General features: G+C 35.0%; 1 protein-coding gene across 2 annotated transcripts in view; it reads left to right on the plus strand.

Annotated features, from left to right (window-relative positions):
- LOC119778422 (disks large homolog 4) overlaps positions 1 to 23,278 on the plus strand; it is a 114,829-nt gene that overhangs the window by 19,170 nt on the left and 72,381 nt on the right. The window contains exon 1 of one of the 2 annotated variants that reach the window (XM_038277655.1): positions 5,598 to 5,657. The exons of the other annotated variant lie outside the window; for it this stretch is intronic. Coding sequence (XP_038133583.1) covers positions 5,616 to 5,657 — 42 coding nt within the window. The 5' untranslated portion in view covers positions 5,598 to 5,615. Of the gene's footprint in view, positions 1 to 5,597; positions 5,658 to 23,278 lie in introns of those variants that run through there. 2 annotated transcript variants of the gene reach the window in all.

A 23,278-nucleotide genomic window follows, 5' to 3' on the forward strand; every position in this document is an offset into this window, starting at 1 on the left:
AATACAATATAACTATGGCTGAGACACATCATTTCTGAGGCACAAATCTGCAGGGTGAAAAAAGCACTAGACTTTTTGACATCCAGAAAGTAAATGAAAGAGAGGTCAGCAGCTGTTGCTTTTAAAATCTGCATAATAAACCGTGAAGTTTCAATCTTTTATTCATAATTCTTCACCAAACACTGTATGACGAGCTTAAACCACATTAGTATTCTGGTAGTACACAGCTTTTGTGTTATAAATGACAAAAAGTTAAAAGATGCAGAATGTGGTGCCATAGTATTTTTGTCTTAACCAAAGTTAAGTCTTAAGAAATAAAAGTAACAAAAAATCAAAAGTATTGATTTAAAGTAGATAAACTGACATAGAACTTATGTATTTGTACCATCACATCACATTAGCATTTCATTGTCAGCTGTATTCTTTTCTTCTATCTGAAGATGTTTGCTGTTTTTCTTTGTAGTTAGAATAAATGCTTTAAAACATTTCTGTTTAAAATAACATCAAGGTAAGTGTTTTCGCCCACCGATGCTAAAAATTCACAATTAAGTTTAAACAAGCTTAGTCCTTATGACTGTCTGAGTATCATCTGACCTATTAACTCTGAATTAGTGTTGTTTTGACAAGAATTATTATGACTAAAGCCAACACCCAGATGGAAAAGTACAACTCAGGTTTTACTATTTTAATAAAAGAAAGTTGTCCCAGTGTGACTCAAAAAGTAGCAAGAACAAAAAGTGCCTTACCCTCATCCATTAAGCAAATCACCAAGTGTGAACAGTGTGGTTGAGGTCATGCCACAGTGTCACTATCAGATAAAGTGTGAACACTGAGTCACTCAACAATACACTGTATTTTCAAGTCACTGAACTTGCTTACCATGCTGAACTTGCCAGAGTGATTGGATAATTGTCCTGCTGCAGAGCCAAACCGTGCTTCAGCTTAAGGTCAAAAAATGATGGCCAGACAATCTTCAACAACTTTTGGAGCAGAGCAGAAATCATTATTGCATCAGTGATGGTTAATTGAACCAATAATTAAAAAAAAGAAAGAACGAAAAAAACGCAACATGTCTGCCTTAGAATGCAACTAAAGACTGTTCATACTAAACTAGAGGTAGTCCATGCGTTGACAAAAATCTACAATTAGAACATATCCCATATTTTTTGACCCAAAAATGGTACACTAGGTCCATGTTTTTCTTTTTAGATAATATCTCTCACAGTCTGTAAAGGGTGAAAGACCTACCTGTGTCATTCCCTTTTTTCACTTATGTGCTTGATCTTTAGGTTGGGGCGTGTTGCTTAAGCCCCTGTCACACCTTGACGATTTAGCCAGCGTATGCCTGACATCCCAGAATCTCCTAAAACGCTGGCAAACGCTATGTATTTTTGCAATTTTGAGTGTATACATAGCGTATTCATAATGAGTGTAAAACGTATGTCCAGTGACAGCCTAACTTATCCATAATGCACGGCAGTGTACTGCCCATGAAATGTCACAAGCCAGTGTCCTGAGGGGGGCAGCAATGCGCCCGGAGGCGCCTGGCCTGCATAAAAAGATTTCTTTGATTTCGGTACATACCTAGCTGCTGCTTACTGCCTGCCGGAAAAAAAAAGAATATACGCTCTCACCTGTGTCCGACCTTTCAGACATTTCGTCATCTCTTTCTGAATCTGACATTGTAGCATGGCATAGACTATTCGCAGTTTGAAGAACTCCTGCTTGCTTCTGATGATTTCCTTTGGCATCAACACAAATAGCTAACCAATCAGTGTTTGCGTTATATGACTCATCCAATTACACTAGTTTCCACTAGATGTGGATGGTGCCAATGATCTGCATTGGATGGCGCACATGATGTGAAATAAATATTTATAAACATTAAACTGAAGCCAAGAGTAACAAGTACTGTAACATTTGTTTTAAAACTGCAATGAATAGAAGTACAGATACGTAGAAGTCAGAAGTAGAAGGGAAAATAAGTAATGGAGTAAAATATAGATACCTAAAAAAGTGTGCTTAAGTACAGTAAAAAAGTATTTGTACTTTGTTACTTGACACCTATGCGTATGAGCATATGCTGGCATACATCAAGGCATACAGCAAGTATGTTGAAACATACCTGCCGTATATCGAAGTGTGACACCAGGCTTCCGCATGCTCATAACCTATACAAAACATACCCGTAACTTATCCAACATATGCCAGCGTTTTTTTTTTTTTACAGATTTTTCATACGTCAGGCATACACTGTCTAAATCTTCAAGGTGTGACAGTGACTTAAATGAGATTTCTTGACATACTTGTTATTAAATAAGGTCTCATGAAATGATATCCAGATTCTCCTTGTCTGGCAGCATTCAATCCTGGGTTTGGTCAGTAAGTTGTAGCAACATCTTTGGTCAATTGAGCTACATTTATGGCTAAAAGAGGAAAGCAGATCACAGCTGCTTTGGATTGCTTTTTTGCTCTATTGAAATAAATGGCTTGGTAACTTTTTTTGTATTTACTTGGATTATCTCTGTCATGTATATATAATTAATTAATCCCAGATAGGAAAAAAAAAAGAAAAAAAAATGAGAGGGGGCATAGAGCCACTTTTTTCCAAACTGAATTATATTCTTATTAATTTATCTTGTACCGTAATTCTAAACCTGACAGCTGCAGTTTGCTTCTTACTGTTCCAGGGCTCTGAAACAAAAACATCCTGAACTAAGACACAATCAGTCATGTCTCTTTTTAAATTAACTCTTTCACTACGGATGTAGTCCCCAACTGTGCATATAACCAATGAACATGAATCTCTTCATTATCTTTACCTGCTTCTGATTACAGTCATCGAATGAGACTGAAGTGCCTAAGTCACATAAACAGGGTAGAGGAGGTTAAATAAAAAGATTAATCTGAAAAACATGTAAAGTAAATAATATTTCCCATAATGTGGTGGCAGGATTGGACTATATCTATGTATAAATATGCATTAACCTAAATCATTCATGTTGTCATTAACTCTGAGCAGCTCCTTTGTTCCTTCTTATAAAAAGCCTGAACAAAGCACAATGATGCATCCTCCAGAAATTGACAGATTAAGAATTTTTAAAGCCGATACAAATTCTTTACATAACAGAAATGAGAAAATAGAAATAAATGTTGTACAAGTCTAAATTTAAACAAAAAATCTATCATAACATTTACAATGGATTACTAATGATGGGAGCGGCAATGCATGTATAATTAATGTAATCTCAAGAAATGGCTGCTGGATGCTCAAATTAGTCTTCAAATGCATGCATGTATCTGCTGATGCCGCCTCAAGAAAAAAATGCATAATTGGCCCAAAATATCAGCCTTTCGATTTATTGGTCTTTTTTTAATCCACCACCATGCTTCACAATTGAGACAGTGCTGGGTTTGTTTTCTGCATCAGGAATCTTGTTCAAAGAACGTACCTTCTCCCATGTTTGCTGTGTTTCTTACATGTTTTGCAGAAAACTTTTTCAGCAATGGCTTGCTGCTCTACCAAATATCAAGAGTGCATGATTAACAGATGTCTCATTTGGTATAGAGGACAATCTTTTATTTGCAGGTGGATCATCTAAATAAGTGGTCCTCCTAATTGTCAATCATTCTGGTGATATGTTTACGCCAGGCTGTCCTATGTGCTCATCCCTTTAGCTATCTTTTTCTGCACATGCGCACTTTCAGGCATATATGTGTGGTGAGCTACGGTTTCGGACAGTCATTGATGGTCACCTTTCTCACCGCGGCGCTTTGAAAATGGCAGAGGGCCGTAAGAGAAAAAGTGTTTACGAAGTGTATGAGAAGAAAAGAAAGGCCTCAAAAGAGGCAGATATATTCCAGAATGTTTTGTGCAGAGAGCTCTCCTCGCAAAGCATTATGGGATTTGCTGTCACAGCGATCCGCTGTCGCCATAGGCTGTCGCTACCCAACAGCAGGGACTAATAACAAAGATGGCACAGGCACAGCGCGGTGGAGGAGGAGTTATGTGACCAGAGTGGGGTAAAAAGTAGTGATCGACAGTTCAAACAGTTAACTTAGTTAGCTATAAAGGCCACTATAGTCCCTGCTCTACTGTATATAGTGATTGAGGGATTTAGGGGTTTGGGCGGACGTTCGGACACAGTAAGCTTGAATGTGCTATGACAACAGCAACTTTTAAACAGAGCGTGCACGAGGAGAAATGGACTCATGCATGCTCTTGCGCGTGTTTAATAGGTGTTCACTCTCAGGAGCAGGTATAGGGTTGTGCATTTGCACTTTTTTTTTTTTATTGGAGAAAATTTGCCAAAATCCTCCACAATATCTTTAACAGTTTCCCTGTTGCACTCTAGATTTGAGCAGCTTATTCATAGTTCCATCTTATAGTTTGTCTGGTTGATAATCACCTTTCCTGAAGTGCTCTGCAAAAACTGAAATCTAAGTAAGTCCATTTTTCTTGAACTAAGTGTATTTGCCCCCTGATTTCTGCAGATAAGCAAGATGATTTGACAATAGAAAAAAATTATTTAACTTTAAAATAAAAAAGAAAACCAACCTCATCATTTTTCAATTTCATAGTATCTATCTTACTTTAAGATAAAACATTAGACAAAAACACTTATACTGAACAATCTGTACTTATTCCATCAGTTTTGCCATATTTTAATTTATGGAAAAAATGCCATTTCTCAGTAGCTACAGTATGCAGTTTTTTTATGCTATTTTCTTTTCATTTCTAAGAAAACTCTGATCTGTAGGCTGTTTCTTGTTCTTCATTGTGTTGTTTGTTCACTACTCTCCTCTAACAAACCTTTAAGGCTTTCAAAGAACAGCTGGATTTATACTTGTACTTTGAGGTGTCGGAGTTGAGAGGGCTAAAAGACAAACCAGATTCTTCTGATTTTTTATTTGTAATATATACTTTTAACTGGTGTATCTCATCAAATCTAAGAGAAATGCACAAAAAATTGTCAAATTAAACATTTTGTAAGAGTTCTAAGGTTGTTAAAACATTTACAATGGATTATAAATCCCTTTGCACTTGTATTTATCAAAGGCAATTTCTGGAAGGTCATGAATTTATCCCCAATAAATCTGGAAAGGGTTATGAAAATACATGGGGATTTTCTAAAGGGTCTGATGAAGGCACCCTTTAAGTTTAGGGGTGGCAATGTTTCAGTAAAGAGGCATAAGAACAAGTGTTGGCAAAGAAAATACTAGTAAAGGTTGAATCACTGTCTGTATGACTCCTTTCCTTGTCCCTCCCTCACTTACCAATGGTGGCAAAGATATTTTATGAGTCACGATTAGAGCAGACTGGTCATCCTGTCTTTTTAGACTATTGCCTTTAACACATCCAGCACCAACTACTCTGGCTTCCAGGGAAACTCTCTATTTGTCTGGTACGACCCCCACCCCGCGTGCACACACACACTCACACACACACACACACACACCCTCTGTCTTCCTGTCTACCCTCTCTCCCCCCCTCCCTCTTTTTTATTTCCTCTTCCCCTTCCCCAGCCTCTCAGCCCCCCCCCTCTCTTTCTCCCCATCCCTCTCCTCCTTTACTGCGGGTGTCTGGGAGGCTGTTTTTCCTCTGTCTCTTGCTCATGAAGGGCCGCACTAAGCTCCCTTCTCTCTGCCCGTGTGTGGTAGGTAAAAACACCTCTGCGTTTGTGTCATTTTTCCTCCTTCCATCTCTCATTTGCTGCCTCTGTTTCGCATGTTAGCTCCAAGTCTGCTAGTCGCTCTGGCAGGTTTAGGGAAGCTTAGTATCTACATCAGACAGCGTTGCATCGAACATGCCTGTAATCTGCTCCTGTGTCATAGATACGTGTGAAATAAGTGCGTAAGGACTCTGGTTTTGCTATCATTTTACATATGCTGTTTTTAATGTTAAATCATCCACTTGGATTATTGCATATAATCATGGCCTGGCACATGTGCTGTTGTTTAAGGGCACATGTTCAAAACAGCATATAGAGAGAAACTCTGCTTGACTTGTTGAATGTAACACTAAAGATTTGCAGTTTTTATTCTGCTATAGAGCTGCATATTTAATTATAATCTATACTTATATGCATCTCCATCTTTTTGAGGACACAAGGACACTGAACTAGTGTCCTAATAAGATAATAGAAATCCATAAAAATTTAATCAATATTATTATTATTATTTAAATCATGCTAGGCTTTTATTCATTTTCAGCTTTTTAAAACATATTTTATGAATTGCCAAAATTAAGAAAGAGAAGGAATTCCAATTATTGCCCAGTTGGTATGAGCTAAGACAAAATGAGAAGCCTAATTTCTGGCCATCTTGAATCAAATCTGACTAGACATCTGTTATAATATAGTGCATTTTTAAGTGTGTGGGTTTGTAGTTGGTTGAAAAGTTTTCCAGGCGGCTTAGTTATATGGTAGTTTTTTGTAAAATTTTGGAATTAGTGTTTCTAAAGTTTGAGAGAAATTAACTTTCTATTCCCTTAATGGTAAAACTCAGTACAGTAGGTTATACAACCTACTTTAGGTAATTGCTTACTAGGTATGGTTTGTGCCCCCCCCCTTTCCGCCATCAGAGCCCAAAACTTTCTCTAAGAGTTTAGTCCAAATTGTATACCATTATAACACCTTCTAGTTGATACATATGTGTCTGCTACACATCTCTAATTTTCTATGATGTTTCACCCCATTTTAAATATGCTCTATCGAATTATAATCTGGTGAGTTGAGTCCATTTGAGTACAGTGAACTGATTTTCATGTGTAAGAAACCAAGTTTTAGGTGCTATGATCTCCGAGACCTACGGATTTATCCTCGTGGAAGTAGCCATGAGCGGATGGGTAAATGGTAGTCATAAGATGCTGGACCTGGTAAGCAGCAATAATTGGATAGGCAGTGGTGTTTAGAGTTAGTTTGACATATGTATAAGAGCCTTCTGTGTATTGGATATGGACAGATACGTGTTTTTTAAGGCCAATGTCAATACTGATTATATTGATCTCAGTCTAACCAATTACCAATAGTACCCACTATATTCTTAGACTTGTTCTTAGTGCCAGTATTGCTTTTTCTTCCTCCATTTACATAATAAAAATGACATGGTAATAAGAAATGTTACAAAATCTTAATTTAAACCAAAAAAAAGCATTTAGTTATAGATCAAAGTAAACATTAAAAACGGTGGAGGGAGTGGCATAGCATACACTTCCTGTGATTCCAAGACCTGGCTGCTGAATGCACCCAAACTTTCCTTGCCTTGACCTCCTTTTGCTTACCAGAAAGTTGTTGTACCCCCTCAATCTCTAACCCTGCTCCAACCTTTTCAACAGTTGGACAAACAAGCAGTAAATAAATATTGCTATACTATGCAACGGTTTGAGAATCACTGCACTATTGAATCAGCCAGCCAATGCATATATCAATCGATACCGCATCAGAAAAAATATTAAAATAGTTAAATAATGGGTCGGCTGATTTATCGGTCTAGTTCTACTCTGTAACCTTTTAAAAAAAAAGCAACTTTTGGTGGTTCCTGCCCTTTAGCACCACTGTTTTTTTTTACCTGAAAACTAAAGTTCTGGAAGGCATTGATGCAGTGAAGTTCAACAAAAAGTACAAAAACCAGGCTCAGTATTTTTTAGCAACACAGTCTGGAGGCCACAAAATGTGGCTTCTAGCTCCGCATTAACTACACATGCATAACGCTGAGGCATAGAACAGATTCTCTGATGATGCCCAGGGCAACTGCCGATATGATCCATATCAAAATCTGTAGCTGTTTCCCTCGTCAGTAAGGCACCACCACGAGCATCTAAGTGGATCTAAGTTTATTTTTTCTTTATATCAAATTTTGGACTCAGCATCTAAAAGTTCAATTGTTAACTGAAAATATTTGGGCCATTCGATGTTTTTCTAGTCGTTATTCTCTAGTTTTGGTGAGCCTGTGTAAATGTAAGCTAAGGTAGCTCCTGTTGCTTTTCTAACATTTCTTTAAATCTCATGACTGTGTTTTTTTTTTTGTTTTTTGTTTTTTTTTACTGTTTCTGTGCATCCTCTGTAGCCATAAGAAGAGGTTGTATGTGAAAATGCTTGAAGATCCACATTTTATAAATAGCTCAGATCTGCCCATCTGCCACCAACAGCCCTACCATGTTCAAAATCATATTATTTTTGTTTCTCATTTTAAACCTTGCTTTGACCTTAACCACATTGTTTTTTTGTTTTGTTTTTTCCATCATATCTAGATCTCAAGTTTGAGGATTTTTTTTAATCATTTGGGTTTTATATTTGAAATATATCAGTTTTTGGGTTTTTCAGTAATGAAATATAAAAGCTTAATTCCATTGTTCTGAGATTTCTAATTCTTTCTTGGTTTTTATTTAGTAAATGTAGGTCAAAATTTTCAATTCAGTGCTAAACCTTAGTTTTTGATTTAAATAGATTGATTTCATCTCCTGTTATAACCCTTCTATTTTCATCAGTAATCTAGCTCTACCGTTTAGTCCCTCACCGAGCAGTAGCTGTTATGATTGTGTAGTTTTTTGGCTTCTGTTTAAATTTCTTTTTAAGTTCCTGGTTACACTTTGATTTATGTAATTCTGTGTTTTCTTGATCATTTGTTTCTTTTCCATTTTGTGTTATACTTAAGCAGTGTTTTATTTTTTAAGTAACTCTCTGTTGCCCCACTGGTGTCCTTTCCTATCACGTTAGCTCCTTCTAGTTACTTCTGTCAATACCGGCTCCCTATCATCTAATTAGTCCTCCCATTGTTTCAGTCTCCCATATATAACCCCTCCTTCAGTTAGTCTTTGCTGGATCCTTGTCATTCTTTTGGTATATTCCTCCCTTGTGTCTCCTAGCTTTTTTTGGTTCTTGAGTTTTCCTTGTTGATCAGATCTGGACTTTGGAAATTGTATTTTTACATGTTTTCATTAAATCTGCAAGAAATCAACACACAACCTGACAGTAGCACTGCATTTCTTTATTGGGTCTCACCTGCTGAAGGCGCCACCAATCACTTTCCTAAAAGTAATAAGTCTAATTATTTCTTTCATTCTTTAATCAATCTTCTGCTGTTGTTTGTTTCCTGGTTGTCAGGTTTTGTTTTCTCTTTTTGTTCCATAATTCTGAAATCTTGTTGACATGTCTGATTTAAATAGTATTCTTTTCCATGCGCCTCCTGTATTTATCTCTACAAAAAAGATGTTTTGTATTCAAATTCCAATCATTTTTAAGATTAATATTTCACACTGTGAAATCCATTTTTATAGGCTAGGATATCCTTTTAGTTCTCAGCTCACAGCACTGAACACAAATATTGTTCTAATAGCTCAGCAGCATGTTCTCACCCTAAATCCTTATTTCAAAAAGCAAACAACAACAACAAAAAATCATCTGAAATCACTAATTAGCACTGGAACACTTTGCTAGCATTTGTTTTGCAAAAGGAAGGCTCTTGGTGCAAATCCAAACCTGAGGTCTTTCTTCTTTTTGTATGCATCTTTCCCACCTTTTTTCTCACTCAGTTAAAAAAATTACTTTTAAGCTAACCAGTCTTATTAAATTGAGTGTTGGTAGTATGCTTGTTTAACTAGTGTGCCTTTCCATTGCCCTGTGACAGACTGGCAACCTGTCTATACAGTCTCTTTCATCCCTCTTGAGAAAAACTGGCTCATATCTCATCTGCTTAACTATTTCTTTCCTAGAAATAACCACCTTTGGTGCTAGTTTTCCATTAACCATCTATAACATAGAAAGTATTTATAGATCTGTGCTTTTATGTTCCTTTTGTTTGTTTTCTACTACCACCTTGAACCCCAGTCAGCCTGTTAAAAAGGAGTTTTTCCTCTCCACTGTCTGCCGAGTCAGTTAAACTATGCGAGAGGAGATCTACTCTCACTACATGTTCATTCAGGAGGTGCACGTCCTACAAAGTCAATCACTCTACTCAGCCATCTGGGTTTAGTTAGAAATGTTTTAACCAATCTGACAGTTTGATCTGATTGAAATGTTTCTGTAAAGTCCCTTAACCCAATTCAATAGAATTAAAACCTGCCTCCAGCCTCTCACCCAACTCATGTTGGGTAGCCCACCACCACCCCCACCCCATCCCACATAGTGAGACTGTTTTTTGTACTTTGTGTTTAACTTCACTGCATTGATGCCCTCCAGAACATTAGTTTTCAGTTTAAGGAAAGAATCATTGGTACCAAGTGCACAAACCACTAAAAGTTTCTTTTTTTTTAAAAAAAAAAGAAACTTTTTTTACCCCTGTTTTTTTAAAAAAAAAAAAGGGGTCTTTAATGTTTTCCAGGACAAGGACCCCCAAACTGATGGCAAGATGGAGCGGGGACCCCCTAATTTTATAAATATATATTGTATGAAATTGTGTTATATCAAACTGGTCCTATAGTCACTCTATTACAGTCATGTATCAAAAGTAATTTCACCCTGGGATTATTTCTGATTCTGATTCCTGGTTGATGGGACAGGTGTTGTGAATGAAACGGTGCCCAGCTTGTAAGAGCTCCTGTGTGTCTTTGAATGTGCATTGAGGACTTAAAGACATCTTCTGCATCCATTTATCTGTTCACTACAGTGTGTTGAATTCATGTTATGTTGTATTAAAAGAAATTTCAATTAGTGGAAAAAATTGCAGGGGGTAATATAAAAAAGTCTACTCAATGAAAACTTTCACGACCCCCATGCAGTACCTCAGAGGACCCCCTGTTGAAGACCCTGTTTTAAAGGATACACAGTACAGATAGACTGATACATCTGCCGACAAATATCTTTATTTTGTTATATCTGATGTGGTATTGGCTGATATATGCATTGGTTGGCTGATTCAATAGTGCAGTGATTATCAAACTGTGGCATGGTAGAATAAACAGAACAAACTTAAATGCAATTTAAGGTGGTAGTTTTAGCAAACTATGGTTTATTGTAATGTTTATAGCAATATTTAATTTACTGGTTGTTTGTCCAACTGTTGAAAAGGTTGGAGCAGGGTTAGAGGTCAAGGAGGAACAACAACCTTCTGGTAAACAAAGGCAAGGTTTCGTTGGATTCAGCAGCCAGACATTGGAATCAGGGGAAGTATATTCTTTGCCACTCCCTCCACTGTTGTTAATGTTTAATTTGATTTATAACTAAATGTTTTTGTTTAAATTAAGATTGTGTAATATTTGGTATTACTCTGTCATTTTTATTATGCAAATGGAGGAAGAAAAAGCAATAGTGTTACTAAAAATGAGCCCAAGAATATCGGCAGTACATATTGGGTATCGGTTATACAGATGTGAAAATAATCGGTATTGACATTGGCCTTAATAAACCTGTACAGTGTCTTTCCATATCCAGTAAACAGGGGGTGGGCTATCTTCTGTTGCCATTGGGTGAGAGGCTGGAGACAAATTTTAATTCTATTTCATTCAGTCATATCTTGGAAGGACCAGTCGCACATTGGATGGGTGGGTGATTCAGTGACGAAAAGAACAATTTTGGAGCAGTTACTGGCAGTCCTTAAAATCCTTTTTATTTATCTAAACTTTTAATTACTTCTTTTTTACCTGGATTATACATATTATGTCACATAAAGAGTAACCTCAATTATATCTCTTCAAAATAGAAATAAAGAGAAACACATTTTTTCAGTGGATTATACTGCTGCATAAAAGAAAAATCAATTTTTAAAAACTTTTTAACGCATAAACAGTAGATAGGTATATTATATAGAGGGCAGCATAAAAATTCTTAGCTAACCTACTGTAAGAGCTAAAGCATCAACCTATTTGAGTTTTAAATGTCTTTTTGTTAGCTGAGATAGCTGTTGTTTTAATGTAGATATTTAAATGAGATAAATAAAGACAGTTTTTTAGATATTGTTTGAATTTTGTGTAACTCATTAAATTAAGCAATCTATATCTCACAAAGTGAAAGATGAAGCATGATGATGAAGGAATGGAGATACTTTGATTACCTATCTTGAGAAACAACATCTGACCCAACAATACTTTATTGGTGAGATAAAGAAACGCTAATTTTTTTAACTTGTTATCTGTACTAATTTCCCCCAATACAAGGTTCCTTCAAAAGTGCCTTTATAGACAGAAAATTATGAGAGTTTGTATAAAAAAATATAACCTTGATTAGGTTTTGGATTTGATGTTTGGATCCCTGTTGGATCCAAGAAAAGAAAATAGGCAAATGTCAGTTTAAGTGTCCATGTGTTCGAATTTCCTATGGAAAGGATATATTTTGTGATTATTGTCGAGGGGTTCAAAAGGAAATGCACATCAACCATAGGCTGTTAAGCTGCATTACTTAACATTTAAATGATGCCGGGTATTTTTTTTTTTTTTGCACGGCTGGCCTATAACCTTATACTAAAGCCTCATTTTCTAGCTATGCTGTTCATTTTATAAACACACTAGGAAATATATGACTGCAGCTAAAGTTACGACATAGCTCCTGGTAAAAGCAAAAAACTGATCATTCGTATCCTGCTTTTACAATATTATGTTGACTATAAAGCATGAGTCATTGTCCTGTTCATTATATCCCCTGTTAGAAGCAGGGCTAAGCTCATCTTTAGACTTTACTGCAGGTTATTGCTTTTTTCATGACCTCTCACTGGACAACTGCTTTTACCTTTTTCCTTCCATGCGTATCATATATTGTTTTTAATTTACATAACTCTCTTTTGTTTGTGCCAAATCCCCACTCAGGTAAAAAAACAAAAAATGAAAAAATGATGGAAACAACTGTAAGGATAAATCTTAAGCTTCAAATATTTATAGTGTTAGTGAGATTTTAGAACATCATAGAACTGCATAGAAGTAGAGTTTTGAAACAAAACAAGGCCAAACAAGTAATAAATATTAAAAGAGGCTTGATGCTGAATGAGTACCAGTTAGTACTTTTGAACATTTGCTCTCTTTGTTCATTACTTAAATTGGAAGGGATAATTTTTTGTCTGTAAAATTTATTGGATTTAAAATTATTTAAGCAACACCAGAAGAATGAAGAACAATTTAATTAAGGATTGACTGGGTTCCTATATTCTTCAATACAGTCCAGAGTAATTAATAGCCAGTTTTATTTTTGTTTACAAGGTTTGTCTATATTTGTGCATTCATTAGTATTTAATAAATGTATTTACTCTTGTTTTCTATTCTTTGGCCACTTGGTTTATTCATTTTACATCTTTGTTAGTGCCCCATCACAGCCTCACAATGTTGTTTCCTTGCTTCCTTGCCATTTTAGCTCTGTCTGTGTTGATTAGATTTTCATCCTAAGCTTCGCTGCTGTCCTTTTCATAAAGCTGCTCCAAGTTTCCTCACACAACCTTCAGCTTTCTTTGTCATTTTCTTCTGTATCTCTGCCTCGTTTAAAAAGAACCTGGTTTTTCATTCTTCATTGCTGGATCCTTTGTCTATTTGCTTTCCCTGTATGAACATGAACTGCTCCGCCTGCAAGTTATCTGTTCTTTATTGAATAATTTTGTTTTGCCATTCAATCCCTGCACTCCGGTCTTTTATAATGGCCTCATGATGACATAGATGTGTTATGTACTGCTGTATAGGTTTGATATTTATTTCTGGTATTATCTTTTTAACACTCTTACAAAAAAAAAAAAGAAAGAAAAAAAAGAAAATCACATGTGATTCCCCTTTCCCAGATGTATGTCACATTTCTCACACATGATGAACTATTTTCATAACTTTTTCCATTCAACTTTTGATCACATGTGGAATTAATGATCACATTTCTCACATGTAAATACCATTAGAATGTGCTCTGTAAAACACGCGTAATACATTTTGTCAAAATGTAAAATAATTTGTAAGAATGTATGTTTTAGTCTACATTGTAATAAAATTATGTTTTTGTAAACTGCTAATAATGTACTTTGAATTTAGATAAAAAAAATGTTGAGAACTAAGCACTGACACTGATTGCCAATTGTAAGCAGTTATTCAATTTTATGAATTGATAATTTTAACAAAAATGATACACAAACAAAGTAAATGGCAATTTCACTGACATTTATCACACCCTAAGTTGTTTGGTAGTAAACCAAATATATATATATATATATATATATATATATATATATATATATATATATATATATATATATATATATATATATATATTATTGCTCTTTATGTACACATATTTTTCTAACAGTTGACTAATGTCCAACATGGTTAAATCTCCAAACGTTGGTGATAGTGTGTCGAATGCAGGAGTTTGCCTTGCAACCAGAGGGTCATCGGTTCTAACTGCAGCTCTGGCTTTCAATGTCGTTGTGTCCTTGTCCTTCTACATGTGAAACAGAAATGTTTAAAATGTACTTTTAATGTGAAATGTTCCAAATCCACACATTAACATGTGCTTTCAGATGTGAATCCAATGTTGAAGATGTGAAACTCAGGGGATCATTTTGTAAAAACATACAGCTAGTAGCAGAATCATTCGCATCCGGGCACATTTAGGCTTCAAGAAATCATTCATTGACCAACATTTTTCCCCAAACTGGATGCCTACAGTCCGCAGATTTAGAATCTGTGCAGGAAACTAAAAATGATTGTTATAGCAAAAAGGCATTTTAATCTCAAGTAATTTAAAGACCATAACCAAAGTAATATCTACAATATATCAATGGAAATGTTTGGCAGTTATTAGCATTTAAGATTTCTCCATTTTTTTATTGGTAAATGAATCCCAATTATAAAGTAACTTATAAGATTTATGTTATTTTAATTTTTTTCTTATTTCTGACTGTCAGAAACAAACTTCTTTCTCTCTTATAGAGAAAAATGTACTTGTAAAACTTCCAGGTCTGAGTACTTATAAAGTTAACTGTAATTACAACTTTAACTCAGAAAGACAACATATATAGGTTGTTTAAAACTTTTAATGTTTACCTGAAGTTAGACATTTTTCTATCATGGTGGTGACGAAAGTGTATTCAAACTCTGAGCCCCACAGGCCAGCAGAGGGAGCCCAAAAATTCAAAACTTTGCAATCTAGGTAAACTTATGAAGGATAAGCAGACTTTTAATTTTGCATTGATAAGTTAAATATTTTATGAAGGAGCAATATTTATTTGCAGAAAAAGAAATCCTAACAATCATTGAATGTTACAGCTGTAGTTAAATAACTGACCAAAAGGCATTAGATAATTTGTGCTTGATCAACTCAATTGAGAGTGGACAGTCTGGTTTGCTCCAAAAGAACTTTGAGCTGGTGTTTGTGCTGGGATGTTTTTAGGCAACATCTAAATCCAAGCTTCATAAAATACTATAATTGCATTTTCCTTATTTAAAAAAATGTTTCCCTTTTTTTGGCATAACATCCTGTGAATTTTCACTTCCAAATCCTTAAGACTCTAAGGTTTTATGGAGAAACCTTGAGGTTGACTCAGTGCAATATATATATATATATATATATATATATATATATATATATATATATATATATATATATATATATATATATATATATATACTTCTTCACCCTGTGTATAGCTAGCTCTTAGTTATAGAAAACAATTTATTGTGCAGGAATAAGGTCTCAGCTCTGTTACACTGGTAGCCAAGTAATCGACATTTCGTTGTTAAGATTCACTTGTGTTTTTTGTGCAATGACAATAAAGGAAGTCTAAGTCTAAGTTTTGGTTCTCTCCGAAAGGTTTTATTTCAGTATTTATCAGAACAGCTTATTTGTTTTTACAACCCTTAAGAATATCATCAAAAATAATTACAATCTCATAACTGATTTCTTGATAAGATATTTAACGTATGTTAAAAGCTCTGTGTTTAGGTTTACGATATTTTTAGTGAAACATAAATGCAATTAAGGCGGAAAGCTGGTGTCTTACAAATGTATTTATTGAATATCCTCCTTTTACTAAATTTCCATAATGGTTACTAGTAACATATTGGCTCTTTGTATTACAAAATGAACAAGACTTACTCATAGTTTGGTATTTTTGACAGGATGGATATGTTGGGAATTTTATGTTAAGTCAACCATAATCATGGCCATTTTAGGCACTTCTGTTGCTTCCAAATTATGAGCAAATCACTCAGAGTTGGTCAGCACTTTTAAGATGACAGTATAAACATACGTCCCGCCACATCTACCTCACTCTCAGTAACTTTGCAGGAATGTTGGACTGACACCCTTGGACTCCTTTCTCACTAAACCTGATCCATGAGTTGGGTAGGAGCCTCTTTACTGAATTTTATCAGTTGTTGACTGAAAAAATAACTATCTTGGTTTTGGCAGTCCAGTAAAGCCTAAGATAGTTTGTGAAGCAGTGGGATTCTAATTGTGTTCAGGTTAGATACATTGTGTAGCTCATCAGCTCATCATACTGATTTGAACCTTATTTCTTTTTCCGATTGGAACAACACCAAGTTTGAAAAATATTATCGATTTTCTCTAATCAGTACAGATCCATTTCTTATTGTTATCTACAGGCTCCAACATGCAGTATTTACAACCCTTGAAAATTTGTGACAAACTCATTTGAGAGAAATCGCACACTTACTGTAGCAATTCTTGATAGATATTAAGCCTCGCAGCAGAATGCCCAAATGTTTATCTTACACTCAGATGAATGAGACTTTCAATATTCGAACAACTCAGGACAACCGAGGATGAAGTAATAGGTAAACCAGCAGGGTCCAAAATCACAGGTTTTAACCTTAAATAAGATTTTAAATGTAGCTGCCAACATGGAAAACCAGATTTCTTCTGGAAAAGAGTTTTGTGGTCAGAAAAGACAAAAAGTTAAGTAAATTTACTGGCAAGATAAGCAGCATGTTAGAAGGAATCAGGTAAGGCTTTCAAAACAAAAAGAATATGTAAAGAATTGCAGATGTTTGGGGGTCTGTTTGTACCAGTGTAACTGGTACATTACCCCAAGTGACTGAAATTAAAAGGTCAGAGGAGTATCTCCAACACCCAGATGACTTAAATTTGAAACTAGCATCTTGCACATGGAAAAATGTTTTTGTTATTTTTTTGATAAGACTATTTTTTAACTATTAAGACAAAATTATGCAGGAGCTTGTAGATAGCTATGTATAGGGTTAGTACACCTCGCAGTACAAGTGCAATAATCCAAGTCAACTACTATGTAGTATTCCCTTGGCTCTCTACTGTGCATATATTTTTATATCTAAGGGAAACATATTCCAAAACATTACAACTTTTTTCTGTCTTTTTTCAATGCTTTTTTGGTACTATATACACTATTTTTATATTGTCTGTCATACTTTCATCTTCAATGGCATTTTGCCTTAACTCTTTGTACTCTATATAAGCTACTGGAACAAGAATTTCCCTAAAGCAGTAATCCCAAGGGATAAATACAATTGAGTCTAAGTCTAAGTATAAGTCTAATGTAAGCATTAGTTCTCTCTTCTGTTTTCTGAAGGACCGTTATCAAAAATAATAGGATAGACTCATTCATATTCTATAATGTATGTATTTAATTTTGCCCATCTACTAGAAATTTAAGTGCATACGTATGACAAAATGTTCTTTATGCAAAGGGAAACTGGTATGCTGTATTATCTGTCCACGCAGACAAGGGAAGCATTCAAATGAATAATAAAAAATAAAAAAATGACCTGTCTAAACACAATGAATTATCTTCTGCCAAGTTTTATGTAATCAAGATACGTTAGAGATGTCTGTAATAGCCAGTCACTTAACTACGGTGGTTGAGGGATGAAAAGGTCCTGCAAACTAAATAAAATAGACTTAGACAAAAACACCTGCAAAGGAGAAATACTGTGGGTGCTGAAGACAACAGCAAGGTAAGAAAAGCTGAAAAAGTAGTTATATAAAACAGAATAATTCAGACCGCTAGAGGAGAGAATTTCTATCTTGTATAGCACCAGATCATAGATGTTAATAAACATTATTTATGGACCAAAACATTAGCGAAAATGTAAATTGGATGCCATTCAGATAACATCTGGAGGGAAAAGGGAAAAGGTAGGTCTTCCTTTTAATATTTAAAAAACATTTATTTGACAATATCTTTTATGCCTTTACTAAGTCTGTAGTCCCATATGGCTTGATGCTCCTCTGCCCCTAGTGGTCTGGAGCCCTTCCACAAATGTAGCAGTAGTTTGCTGCTTTTCCTAATTTGCAGTTATTGTTCACACTTGCAGCTTTTTCCTTTGCTTCTGTGTTTATGTCTCATGTTTGTGCTTGCTAGTCTGTTATTTGATTTTGCAGGACCTTTTAAATTCATATATTCACACTACTGTCAAGCCCCTCCGCACCATAGTCAAGACGGTAGCTTAGCTAACATAAAGGATTCTCCAATTTGGGCTGGAAGGTTAAATTTATTATTTCAATTTATTTAAGAGATTTGATAAGAGGTGCGATGGATGTGAGTATGTGACACCTCTGGAATAACTTCAGAGTTGGATGTAATTGCTTTACAATTGTTTTACCAACTGAAATGAGCAGGGTTAGAGGAGCATAACTGATTTTTTTTTTTTTTTTTTTTTTTTTTTTTTTTTACAAAATTCACTGACTATCTTCTGTTACTAGAATAGTACAGAGAGTGATTTGGGAACTAGGCTGTTGCCACAGAAACTAAGTCAAGGCTTAGCAACTCAGCTCTGTGGAAACCCTACATGAGAAACAGCAGAGGCAGCACTCCTACATTTCTTCATAGTATAGCTTCAAGATGCATCATGTGAAATTAAGATCTAACTCTCAATTTAGAATTAAAGACAAGATTCTTTTGTATAATAAATTCAGCTTTCCATAGCTGCATTTTCTACCACTAATGTGAAAATAAACTGCATTTAGAATAATCATATTGCTTTTAAGAGAGATTTAGTGATGGACTCATCAAAAACTTCATGCCTAACCTTTGATATTTGACTGTTGATCTGTAATAAAAAGCCCAGAGTTTAAATATTGATTATAACTTTTAAGGAGAAGGCAGACAATCCAGTAAAATTACAAATTTAGCACATACAAACATTGTATATAATTACTGATTCATATAATTACGTTATATGCATAATTTAGTGCTTGTATCAGAATAGGTTTATGAAGAAGCAAAGCAATTGATATAGGAAAAGCTGACTAAACTAAGGCTTTTTAATTCAAAGATCAGTTTAATACTGAAACACTGCAGCTGCCTAATGGAGCAGAAACAAACAAAAGGGTTATTTTTCTTCTCTTTTTATTAGTTTTGTGAAGAAACTGCAAAAGTATTTACATGCTTTTTTTCAATGTGTTATGTTCCAGTCACAGGCTTTAGGAGGTAAGAAAATATTAATAGGAGCCTGTTTTCCCTACAATATTTTCTACCACAACAACAACAAAAAGAATTAAGAACAACCGCTCAATGCAATGCTCTCTCTTTGAGGTTTTCATCCTGGAATATCTACATGCAAATATGTTTGCCCCATTATTCTTTGCAAATGTCTGGGGGAAAAAGTCTCTGAGAATATCAAATTCTATCATTTGTCAAAGACTTTCAATTTAATTTAAATCTGAACTTTGATTAGATCATTGTAACATTAGAATTAACTTTATTCTAATCCGTTCACTTTAAGTTTTGAATGTATGTCTCAGATTACTGTCATTTTGGAAGGTGAACCAAAACCTTCATTTTTCCTTCCTCCAAATGTTTGTTGACCTCTTCTAAGGGTGTCCAGAGTTGCAAATAGGATTATCTTTAGATATTGCTTTTCCTTTTCCCTCTCTCCATAAAGGTCACATTCATAAAATGCAAAACTAATTTTGTCTTTACCAAATATTCTCATTGAGCTGTGTATATCAGTGCAGTAAAAATAACTACCTTAAGTGCATCACTGAATACTTCCCATGACTTGAAAAGTGAATCACTGCTTATTTTTGAATGATTGGTTAAAGCAAGTTCAAAACTTGAAGTTGTGTTTGAGAACCTGACCTTGTTAGACTTCCCTTCAGCTTCAGCCGTGACCTCTCTTCTGTATTTTTTTCTTTTCTTGGTATTCATGTTGCTGAAGTAATGTAATTGAGATTAAAAGTTTCACACATACTGAATGGTTGCACTTGATTTGATCAAAGTCAAGGGGTATTATTATCATAAATAGTATTCGATACTTCGTAAACACTTTTGCAAAGGACTATATTTCTGTTTATATTTGATTTATGCTGGTTTAGATGCCTTTGGTGATCTAGTTTCTGCCTTTTGCATCACATATAAATGTTGTGGAATGTGTGGGAGCCCAGCTGAGGCTTCTTTTGGCCCTCTAGATGGCAAAACAAGTGTTGGGTGACATACATAAACAGGGCTGTTCTGAAAAGAGAGATAACAGATGCAAAGAATGAGACCAATAGCTGCTGTGGGACATTTTCTGCTTGTCGGAGGAAGAAAATCAGCTCTTTGTTTTCATAATTACAGTGTGAGTTATGCTCTCACCTGATTGGAGGCCGATGTAGATGCAGTAATAACTCCCCAACAGCTTCATTTGTCCATTTAATCTCAGCCTTGGATCTTTGAGTGCCTCCATAATAACAAGGAAAATAAGTGTACATTTTAAACCATACATTATTAATTCTTTAGCATGTTGACTTTATTCATGCACCACATACTTTATACATAATGGATGGCTCCCAATCATGACTGCTGGAGAGGAATCTATGTGAACAGGTGAAATTTACACAGCTGCCTGATTCTGCTTGAAAACAAGATATGGTCCTTAGGATAAAATGATGGGTGTTTGTGTGGCTTCTGCTGCTAACCTGAGACAATGAACACATTTGCATGATCTATTTTGATGAAAAGCAAATGCTGACACTAAGACACAATATTTTTTATCAATCTGGAGGGCTGTACTCTAAAGGGAAGAGCCTTAGGATAAAAATAAAGCACTCAGAAAATAGGATACCGCAGGCTTAGTTTGGGTGTGAATACAGTTATTCTCACTTTGGGTGTTTTTCAAAGCAGTAGAGCTGAGATATCCTCAGGAGATCCCCAGTGTCTCCAGATACCCCATTTCACTGTTAAATCGACTGAGAGGTCGACATCATGAAAGAATGGACTAGCTACTTTGCTGATGTGGCAGATGAAAAGGAATGGCTTACCTGTACAGTTTAAATTTTTTTTAGAGAGGTTTTTAAAGCAGGCATTGTTCAGCTGACACATTACAAGCTGCACTTAGTTCATTTAACAGAAGTCCATCTGTTACTTGTACATTTGTTCAAGGCTTGCTTCATGTGAATAGCAGTAAAAAAAAATACCGCAAAATTGGGATTGCTAGTACAAACAGTAACTTTGCGTTTGCCAGTGGACCTCTGGTTTTGGAAAAAGCGGAATTGGATTAACGAAATATCTATTTGTTTTTGTTGTTTTTTTCACAGAACAACATACACATTTAAGAATCATACATCTATGGTATAGAGTGTGGATTTCAGCTAAATTATTTTACAAAGTATAAAGTGTTCCAATGTGCACAGCAGAAAATAGCTCATTCTGCTTCTTTATTTGGGTTGATGACGTCACAAGATGTGCAAGGATGGAGCTGATTATCTGTAAACAAAACAATAAAAAAAAAATGTTGATCTCTGAAAACATTTGATCTCTGGGAATTTGGATTTTTCTTCATGTTCTGGTAGCTTTTTACAAAACCACCGTGAACCCACAAAATGAGCTGCTGTCTGAACATTTATTTGTTTTCATTTTAACTATACCTCAGTGATGAGAGATCATTATTTTAAAACTAATATTCACATTTGACCAACTGTTTCCTTTTGACTGAAGGTAATATTAATGTTTTGAATCAGACTAGCCAGAGTAATCCCTTGACTCTGATAGAGACTATGAGGAGGGAGCTAAAAATTAGGGTGATGACAAGGAGGCCTGCCAAATTTAGTTACAGAGTTAGAGCTTATCTCAATGGATGAAATGTCAAAACACTGAGAAAAAATCAGGCAATTATAAAAAAAGATATGTCCCTTGATGAAGATATTTTTCATTTAATATATTGTAAAAAAAATATACATAACTTTCGAAATTGTATTTTTATATTCTTAAATAATTGTTTACTGAAACAATTCAATAAGTTAAATTAGTTTAACCTAAATGTGCCAGTTATATAAATTATATTAGCTGTAAAATCTTCCTGATAATCCCAAATACTTTTGGGAAAACATCTTGCAAACTATTAAGATAAAATCCACAGTAGAGTGTAGAGGAAAACATTATATCATTGTAATGCTCTCAGGTTGCTTTTCTTTTTTAGGATGTATATAATTTTACTGTGAATAATGGAAACATTAGTTCTGCATTTTACAAGAAAATCAATTTACCGCAACAAAGTGATGCAAAGCACACTATCAACTCAAAAAATGAAAAGAAAAAAGCTACATATAGATTTTGATTTTATAAAAATTCCAATTTTAGATCTGATTCGCTGCTGTGGTATGACCTTAAAGAGGCCCTTTATGCTCGAAAACCCCATGATGTTGATGAGTTATAGCAAGTCATGAGGGTTATAATTCCTCCTTGAAGAGGTCTTTACCTGCTGTAACAAATAGTTTAATGGCAGCTATTACTGCCAAGGCAAAACCAGTTTTTACTGGCTATGTTTTCACTTTTGAGATGTCAAATTTAGATAACCCAAATGAATCAAAACGTCACTTGTCTTTTTTTGTTTTTTATTCAGGCTATCTTTATCTAACTGTAACCTTTTTGGGGCTTGTCTAAAACCTTTCAAAAGTTTAAGTGCAAAAATACTTTGTAACAGCACTGTGAACGCAGAAAGTCATTTTCCTAATCAGTGATAATCCAATTTAGATTGAAGTAAATAATTTCTAGAAATGTTTGCCAATGAGATGTGGCACACCTGGTTCTACACACAGAGCTGAGTACAGAGAGACAATCTCAGATGGCAAATTGTCACAGATGTTCTTTCTTTTAAAAGAAAACATCTTAAGGGTCAAATTTTTATAAATATATATGTCGTTTTAATTTAACACTATATGTTGCAAAAAAGTGGTCCAGTGTAGGACGTATTAACACAAGCAAACTTGCATCAAATGGAGAGAGTACTGTATTTTAGGTATCTACCACCCCCTGCAGATGTTGTCATGGAGACACTCTTTTGGGGATGTCTTTTTCTCTCTCTCTTTTTTTCTCTCTTTTCTTACAATGCAGCATTAGGATGGTAATGCTATGCTCAGCACACCACACTTCAGGTTTCCATGTGACTCCCAATCTTACATAATGC

The sequence above is a fragment of the Cyprinodon tularosa genome, unplaced genomic scaffold (assembly GCF_016077235.1).
Source record: "Cyprinodon tularosa strain WSP-4 unplaced genomic scaffold, ASM1607723v1 ctg101, whole genome shotgun sequence".
In the NCBI taxonomy this organism is placed as follows: domain Eukaryota; kingdom Metazoa; phylum Chordata; class Actinopteri; order Cyprinodontiformes; family Cyprinodontidae; genus Cyprinodon; species Cyprinodon tularosa.